Here is a 9,042-nt window from a genome sequence, read left to right as displayed (position 1 = left end):
CTGATGAGCTGTAGCCTACAGTACTTCTAGCAGACACCATCACCAATGCTCACTTATTCTTTATTATCAGCTCTTTTTCCAGATCTATTGGTTCTTCATTATCACACAGCCATTCAGCCGTCTGTGGAAGAAGAGCGATGAATTCTTTGATCGAAAGGGGGGTAGATTCTTATTTCTGTTTCCTCCCATATCTACTGTGTGCCAAAACGCCTTCTCAGAGCTGTAGAGCCTGATAGCTAAGCGCTCAGTGTCCTGACTTGCTCTTTTTACTGCCAAGACACTAAGTTCCCTCAGTTTGACTTAATTATGTGGCAGAGGTCATTGACACTGTTCCTGTCTGTTTGACACTAATTGGCCTTAAAGAAAACCTCTGTGTGTGTGTGTGTGTGTGTGTGTGTGTGAGAGAGAGAGAGAGAGAGAGAGAGATAAATTGTGTGTGTGTGTGTGTGTGTGTGTGTGTGTGTGTGTGTGTGTGTCTCTCTCTCTCTCTCTCTCTCTCTCTCTCTTTGTGTGTGTGTGTGTTCACAAGTGTGTGCGAGTGTGCAAAGGTGGGGGTTGGGGGCACGGGGGAGTGCACACACAGACGATGGGTCTTATATAATAAGTGAGTAAAAGAGGAAGAAGAGAATTGTGAATTATAGTGAGGTGAGGAGTGAAATAGGCCTAATGCAGATGAAGATGAAAGAACTATGCACCACCAACGGTGCGTTTTTCTGAAGTAGCCAGCTATTACAGTATATATTGATCCTTGCTGAGGTTAATTTAAGGTAGCAGAATTGGTTTGACAGTTTGTAAAAAATGTGGGAACAATTTCAAGGAAATTGAATTATTGATTTTCTCAGAAAAATAGTCATTATGAGATGCAACCAAGAGGATGTCATATAAACATACCAAAATACCAGGGATATACAATTATTGATGTAGGCCTTGACTTAAAGTGGTCATTTCAATTCTTCAGGAGTCAGCCATTGTCAGAACAAATAGCCAAACAAACACAATAGGCCTGCCTACTGCCACAAAAGTGTGATAGTGGACATTGTTCAAAAATAGGCAATTTTTCTTTTATCGTATCATATTAAGCTCAACTGTAGTATAACTGAAATAATTTCCTCTGTTGGCATTAATAATCAATGAAAGGGTTCTGTAAAAAAAGACAAAAGAGTGTGTTTGGGAATGTTTTTTCGTCTCTTATTATTAATAAGCATTGGACCGTAAGGAGTCACGTGGTTAAAATACCCGCGTCGTTTCCATGGTTTTGTTTATATGACCGAATGAGTCACTAGCCAATAACTTTCGTCGAGTTGTGATGGGGCGCTTCAATTGGTTTGCGTCGATTATTTTTTAACCAATGGAATGATGTGCTTTTTACAAATCGTTATGAATCCCGGAAGCTTTACTAGTGAGTTGGGCACTAGTGGAATAAGTTCATTCAGCCATCACTCGTAATTTTATCATAATAAGGTAAGAATTACAAGTAATTTAGTGTTTAAACTGTTCTGTTATTGTTACACTATCAGAGCTGAGCGAACTGGGACTAAGAATAAAATAGGTCGATAACGTATTCAGGAGTATTCTCCTTGGCATGAGTGCTTCATTTGGACTTCTTGAAACTTGGATATATTAAAAAAAAACTTTGATGGCTAGTTAGTTAACCTAGCCGGCAATTAGCAGGCTAACTAGTTAGCTGTCTGAAGGACATTTGATAGTAATGTTTTCTTTTGACATTTCTCACAAGTCAGCAAGCGCAGATAATGCAGTTGAACGAACTTTAAGCTGTGGTATGGATAACAAGTCCTTGTGCAATGTTGAACATTCTCATCAGTTTTGTAAACATCAAGGCAAAAACCATGTCGAATATGGCGTTAATTTGAGGCTTGGAAACCGCTTTGAATGTAGCTTAAACTTGAGTATTTCAACTCGAACCCGTGTGTTATCTTTTCTCTTTCTCTCTCTCTTTTTCAATTGCATTTGTGAGGACTGTGGACTCTGAATAAGTTCAATAACGGCATTTACCTGTCATTTTCTCTCGAATTTTCTGTCTTTTCTTGCAAAGACCGTATTCTCCCCTTTTCATCAGAGTTGCCGTCATATGAAATCAAATGGCGTCATCCTCTACCCTTTGTCAACAGAACCAAAACAGACCCCAACAAGGTTTTTCTGGGTAAGTTTGAATAGTAGGCCTACGTTCTGTACATGAAACCAGTTCATGTTTTATGCTCACCCAGTGAAAGTTGCTTTCTACCTAATACCAGTATAAATCCTCTCTCTCTCTTTCTCTCTCTCTCTCTCGAAGAATCTTGAAAGCACACAATGAACAGTCAAAGGCTCCAGGCACTGTAAAGCTCTCCAAACCCAACACTGTCCACCATGGCACCAAACGAGGGCTTGAGAATCAGGATCCCTCTCCACCAGAGAGGAGTAAAAACACAGTCAAATTGAAAGGGGTGAGCAGACTTCCTGTTCTGGCCAAATCCCTTCAACAGCCAGCCGCTACTGACCCCACTCAAATTAAATGGGAAGAGAGACCTCTATTGGTGAGTAACAAAACCACTGAAAGAAGTTCAGTGTCTGTTACCATGTTGCTTTTGTGTGCACTGTGTTTTTTACAATTTTTGTAAACATTTGCACTGTAAACACAATGCACTGTAAAACATTGGTGTGAAATGACCAATGCAGGGTAAAGAGAGGAGGAAGAAGGCATCCACCAAGCCCCAGCCATTCAACCTGTCACAGCCCAGAGCCAGTAGGTTTGGGACACAGAGGCAAGAACAGGCCCCTGTAGGAACCACTGGCAAGGCCAGGACGCTTCCACCCTCTCATCCAACCCAGACCCGTCCTGCAAAGACACAGAGCAATCTCCATCCCAAACCAAAGACTTGTGTCTCTGTACCCAGTAGAACTAAGCCGGCAGGTCCAGGCACTTTCGGCGGTACTTCCACGGACACTGGGAGTCTCCTAGCAAAGACTGCCACACTGAATGGAAGAACCTTTGACCAGTGCCACAATGTTCCCTCAAGGCTGGAACATGGGGATTCAGAGAACCAGACTTCGGACTCACATTCCACTTTAGTTTGTCCCGCTCCAGAAAGTAATGCTACGGATAAAACGGCAACCCAGTTAGATATCTTAAAAGACATTAGTAAACATCTCGGCGGGATTTCGCTCACATCTTCCAAGAATGCGGCCAATGCTAAGGATGAATGCCTGTCTGAAGCCAGAGACCGTAAACCCCCATTCAGAACTCCCCACAGCTATGCTGCTCCTCAAAGGGTGAAAATAAAGAGCCAGACAGCACGGTGTACCCCGGGTGTCTGCAAACCTGACAACACAACAGGTGAGTGATGAGTGATTTGATAGTTGGTAGTAAATCAGATTTTTGCCTTTTTTCCTGTTTGATGAGGTATCTTTAAATGACTGGTGGAAAGCTACGGGCCCAGTCCACTCATAGTCTCACAGTGACGCGAATTTGTCCCTTTGTAACTAGACAGTATGTCTGTTACACACATATTACACATGAATTGTATTTATAGCCATATCGTATGTCATGTCAGTAATTGAGTTGATGAATTGACAGTTAAAGTCCAGTTTCCTCCATTCTGTTTTCTCTTGCACTTGTAGAGGGGTTCTGCCCTGACCCCTCTGCCCTCCGGAGCATCCTGCAGTCTGAGGGTGTGATGGCCGCCGGGCTTCAGGGTACTGCCCCCCGCCCCTCTGGACGAGGCACCTCTGTCTATCTGGTCAGTGAGTCTCTATGTATAGATTTTATTTCAGTAGCTGAAACTGAGCATCTTATCTTAGAGTGCTGTCATATAACAGACAATGGAAGATGTGCCCGAATGATATGTTAGACAAGACATACAGTATTCACAGATTTTTTTCAAGTCAAGTCAAATTTTATTTATATAGCACATTTAAAAGCAACAGCATTACACCAAAGGGCTTTCCATAAAATAAATCAATAATAATAACAAAAATAATTGATGATAGTAATAATAAAATATGAATAGGCTAAATTAAAAACAGAATTAAAGAAAAAGTTTAGAAACAAAAAGGAAACATTTGAGGGTTTTTTGTCTTTTTAAAAAGAGGATGTTACACTATACAACTCCAACACCTATGACTTTTTGTCTGAACGCTTTTTTTCTTCGGTAGTCAGTCACTCCTGCTTATGACTAAACATGCCATTAATGCCAATGTGAATGGTACATGATAGGCCAATTAGTTAAGTTAATTGCAATTAATTAAGTTAATTGTATAGTGTTTTTGTTTGTTGATTGTGACTCCTAATATGATGTTAATATTAATAATTGTTACAATCTGCGCGAATATCCTTTTCAGCCCCAGAGAGTGTCAGTGTTGAAGAGTGCCCAACGACTAAAAGCTGAAGCCAACACAGGTCAGAATTAACCTGTACAAACAAACAAACAATTTCAAGTATTCTCTGTCCATCTATTCCACGTCCACGGTAAGCACCCAGCTGTCAGTGCTTGTGTAATCGAGCTCTGACTTTGTATTTCAGGAAAGCCACAGGCCTTCTCCCCCGACCCAGCAGCCCTGGGCAGCATTCTGCGGAATGAAGGCATCCAGCCCGGGGGTCCTTTAGGGGGAGCCACAGCCCGAGCCTCAGCCTGTCCGTCAGGCAGGGGGACCTCTGTCTACACAGTCAGTCCCTCTGAACTACACTCACTACTCTCACTTACTCACACACACACACTCTCTCACTCACACTCACACACACATACCCTCTCTCACTCACACACACACTCTCTCACTCACTCACACACACATACCCTCTCTCACTCACACACACACACACACACACACACACACACACACACACACACACACACACACACACACACACACACATTCACACACACACACACACATTCACACACACACACACACACACACACACACACACACACACACACACACACACACACACACACACATTCACACACATTCACACACATACACACACATACACACACACACACACACCATTGTGCTAGTGCAAAACCAGTAATGGAGAGAGGAGGCCTAAATTATCTCACTCTTTCTGCTCTGTTTTTCTGCTGCAGGCTCAGAGAGTGCCCATCGCAAAGTCTCGAACTAAAGACGTTTCTGCAGCCCAGGGTCAGTGGCTTGTGCCTTTCATGACTCATGTCGACGTGACTTTCCTCTCATTTTGCTAATTTCTCTCCTACTCTTATGACCTTGTGTGTTGCATTCACTGCACTGAAATTCAGTGAAAAAAAGATGGAAAGGTCAGACTATGACCTCCCAAAGGCCAGCCCTGTACTGAACGCTGCTCTGCGTGTGTATTTCAGGGAATGCGGTGACCTTCTCCCCCGACCCCACCGCCCTTGGCAGCATTCTGCAGAACGAAGGCGTCCAGGCAGGGGGCGCTACACCCCATGCCTCTGGCAGGGGCACCTCCGTCTACACAGTCAGTCATGTTACGCTGCGCCCCTCAGTCACGTTCACTGCAACACGGACTGCACGGCTCTGGTTGTGCAGCTGGTGTAATAGTGCAACACTCTTGTTTATCTATCTGTTTTTTTTTTCCCTCCCCATCCCTCCTATAGGCTCAGAGGGTTCCTGTGACAAAATCTCGAACGGAACTTCTCGCAGCATCACTGGGTCAGATTTAGTCTGTTGTCTTAGCTTTGAGTCACATTTTAGTTGTCCCTATGCCCGTAGGTAAATGTCTGACGTGATTGTGTATGTGTGTCTGACCCTGAGCAGGCCCAGGCAGAGCCAGCCCCCTCACCCCCACAGTCAAATGGACTCCACTCAGAGTCCCCAACACCAAGCCACAGTCTATGGTTGGTTAAGCCCCCTATCACCTCCTACATCAGCCTACTGTATGTCAGTTTAGCTCTTGAGTAATAATCATAATAATGAAGTGCCAGTTATATGACTGTGTTTGTGTGTGCGAACTCTAGAAAAGGCTCCTGTCTGCTTACCGCACCCCTAAGTTCAGTGGTTCCCCAGGCATCAGAGTTGTCCAGCCCTCCAGCTCTGAGCTGCCATCAACCAATGAGGTAAGTAGAGTTCAGAGACCATCAACAGACGACAAAGACATTTGCTCAACATCTAATGGAGCTAAAATGCCACTACAGACTAGTCTAATGAACACCAGACCACTTCTCAAATCCCAGTTGAAATTGAAAGTGGGTCTGGAAAGGTTTACGACTTCCAGGGGTGTAACCAGCAGTGAAATTAAACTTTAAATTGATGCATCAAATTCCTATCAAATCATTTCAGAAGTACAGCAATCAAATCTTCCATTTACATGCAGTTATTTACTCAGATTCAAAGAAAATACACGTCCATATCTGTTTAAAGCAACACTAAAGAGTTTTTTGTAATGATAATGTTTCCAAAATCATTTCAGCGGTTCATCAACTCGTAACAGGGTGAACGGCACTTCTGCTTTCACTTTGTGGCCCTCTATAATCGTATTATGTAACTTTACGAGGTGGGGTGTATCTGTAGTTCGATTAAATGAGACATCAGAAACTACAAATTTGACTTGCTTCGATGTCGCAATACATTATACTTTCTTAAAATCATGCAACATATTCTACCTTGTCCGTTATTTGCTGGATAAACAAATGGCGTGTGTGCGACAGAGTGGAATGCACTGCTATATTTGCCACATAAAGCCTGCCCCATGCTCGATAAGCGATTGTGATTTAGTTTTTTTGGAAAATTGGAAATGGGTGTCAAAGGCCAATAACCTCTTTGCCAGATTGACCTGTAGAGCAAATTCAGATTTGCTAACCGGTTTGTCTGGGTTCTCCGGGTTAGATCAATGAACTGAAAAGAATGTGTTTGTTGTCTACTTCTTTTGGGAGTCTGCTGAGGTTGTTATGATGAATGGAAATGGTTGATTCATCTTTCCCAGGATGGTGTTGTTCAAAGGCTATTTGAGGAGCAGGAAGAGGAGGAGAAGATGGAGGACAGTGAGGAGCAGCACGCTCTCCTGCAAACGGGTGAAAATCCAGAAGAGGTGAGACCCAGAACTAGAACTATTTTGCATCTCTACCTCAGTGTCTCTCTCTCTCTCTCTCTCTCTCTCTCTCTCTCTCTCTCTCTCTCTCTCTCTCTCTCTCTCTCTCTCTTTCTCTCTCTCTTCTTTCCTGGTCACTCATCCCTTCCACCTTCCTTGCAGGCCTCTCCCCCCGTGACTCTAGAGGCAGCGCTGCCTCTCCCCCTGCAGGCCCCCCCCCCCACTAAGATGAAGGCCAGCCACGTGCCTTTCCTCCAGGCCCCGAACAGGGACTCGGTCATCGTGCTGTGCTCCGGGCAGAGGCTCTTTGGGCAGACACCGGCGCGAGGGACCGCCCCGCTCACCGACGAGACACAGGCCCTGTCCAGCGCCACCCAGGAGCCCCACGGCCCCAGCAGCCTGCCCGTTAGCACACTACCCGGGGCTCTCCACCAGCCCTCAGGTTCAAAGGTCACGGCTAGCTCGGACAACACCATTCCCGCTAAGGCCAATCAACTCTGTCAGAAGAGAGGTAGGGTCACAGCTGCTGCCTGGCCAGTGCCTCTTGCAGAGGGCTTGGAATCCACCCCTCAATCCTCTGTGTAAAATGTTATCACTTCCCATTATTTCAGACTAGTGCCACTTTCCCCATGCGCCATTTTATGTTTTTCATGAGATTTAGAATCTTAATGTTAAAACATGGGAGTCTTAAGTTTAGCGATCAGGCTTACCAACTTGGCCATTAATGATTCTGCTGGAATTATTTAAAGTGTGTGTGTGTGTGTGTGTGTGTGTGTGTGTGTGTGTGTGTGTGTGTGTGTGTGTGTGTGTGTGTGTGTGTGTGTGTGTGTGTGTGTGTGTGTGTGTGTGTGTGTGTGTGTGTGTGTGTGTGTGTGTGTGTGTGTGTGTGTGTGTGTGTGTGTGTGTGTGTGTGTGTGTGTGTGTGTGTGTGTGTGTGTGTGTGTGTGTGTGTGTGTGTGTGTGTGTGTGTGTGTGTGGTGTAGCGTTGGAGCTGCGCAGAAGGCTGCCCCTCCTGGAGGAGCTGTTTCTGGACGAGGAGTGTGCCACCTACATGTCCCAGCCTCAGCACTGCGCAGCGTTCCCCCGCTGCTCCAACCCTGTGGCCAGCACACTACTCTACCGGGACTCCACAGTGAGTTGTTGCCTGCTCTGTCTGTCTTGTATCGCACACTTTGTCCATCTCTTTTACAGGCACACCGACACATACTCGCCTCTCTTTCATCCCCCCAACGCTCCACCTTCCTCTCGGTAGCATCACCATTCATAGCTGTCTGTTTTTCCCACAATTTACATTTATACTTTGACGGCTGAGAACCAAAGGGGCGTAAGTGACATTTCACCAACTTTACAGGAGAGCCAAAACAAATCTAACTGCTTCTACAGTATATGTTCAAAGTTAAAGACCTTTGGTTTTTGTTCAATGACTATATATTTATAAATATTTTACTTCTATAATTTTGTCAGCTAAGAGAGCTCATCAAGAGCTTTCAGGTGATATATATAACTCAATTTTGACCAAAATGTCACTTACGCCCCTTTGGTTCTCAGCCCTCAATTTATATTTGTTCATTTAGCAGACTTTTATCCAAAGCGACTTACATAATGTCAGTTCTATTACAAGGGACATTGTCCTAAGAGCAATGATGCTACTGTAGCTCCGTTCCATTGCAACTACGCTACCACCGCCCAATAGACTTCTGAAGTTCACCTACAAAAAAGCTACAATTATCGCATCTGTTCAATTCTCATGGGAACGAAATCCGACATGCAGAAGTTTTGCTCGAAACACTTTTGTCCTCTGCCTTCTAGTGGATACTGTGATCTTCTGTATGTTAAAGGGATAATCCGGAGTGAAATGCACTTTAGATCAATTTTTCGGACTATTGGGAGTACATACGTTGAGTTGACACCAAAATCATGTCATTCGGATGTATTTTGAGAAAGTTCGAGCTCACCGTTTTTAGCCAAAACTCGTTAGCCTGGAAGTGACCGGGGCTAGTCCTTTCGCCGCAACAAAACGC

At 44.5% G+C, this 9,042-nt stretch overlaps 1 protein-coding gene across 1 annotated transcript in view; it reads left to right on the top strand.

Moving 5' to 3' along the window:
- The first annotated feature begins 1,385 nt into the window (after positions 1-1,385).
- troap (trophinin associated protein) overlaps positions 1,386-9,042 on the top strand; it is a 9,893-nt gene continuing 2,236 nt past the window's right edge. The window contains exons 1-15 of the mRNA XM_062541297.1: positions 1,386-1,461; positions 2,054-2,161; positions 2,294-2,534; positions 2,677-3,334; positions 3,619-3,737; positions 4,339-4,396; positions 4,520-4,662; positions 5,085-5,139; positions 5,334-5,452; positions 5,592-5,646; positions 5,752-5,831; positions 5,952-6,050; positions 6,917-7,021; positions 7,184-7,532; positions 8,005-8,153. Of these exons, the coding sequence (XP_062397281.1) occupies positions 2,100-2,161; positions 2,294-2,534; positions 2,677-3,334; positions 3,619-3,737; positions 4,339-4,396; positions 4,520-4,662; positions 5,085-5,139; positions 5,334-5,452; positions 5,592-5,646; positions 5,752-5,831; positions 5,952-6,050; positions 6,917-7,021; positions 7,184-7,532; positions 8,005-8,153 (2,292 nt within the window). The 5' untranslated portion in view covers positions 1,386-1,461; positions 2,054-2,099. The remainder of the gene's footprint in view (positions 1,462-2,053; positions 2,162-2,293; positions 2,535-2,676; positions 3,335-3,618; positions 3,738-4,338; positions 4,397-4,519; positions 4,663-5,084; positions 5,140-5,333; positions 5,453-5,591; positions 5,647-5,751; positions 5,832-5,951; positions 6,051-6,916; positions 7,022-7,183; positions 7,533-8,004; positions 8,154-9,042) is intronic.

This window comes from Sardina pilchardus, chromosome 7, assembly GCF_963854185.1.
Source record: "Sardina pilchardus chromosome 7, fSarPil1.1, whole genome shotgun sequence".
Classification (NCBI taxonomy): domain Eukaryota; kingdom Metazoa; phylum Chordata; class Actinopteri; order Clupeiformes; family Clupeidae; genus Sardina; species Sardina pilchardus.
Note: the sequence above shows the minus strand (reverse complement) of the source record. Positions and strands in the feature narration are given on the sequence as shown.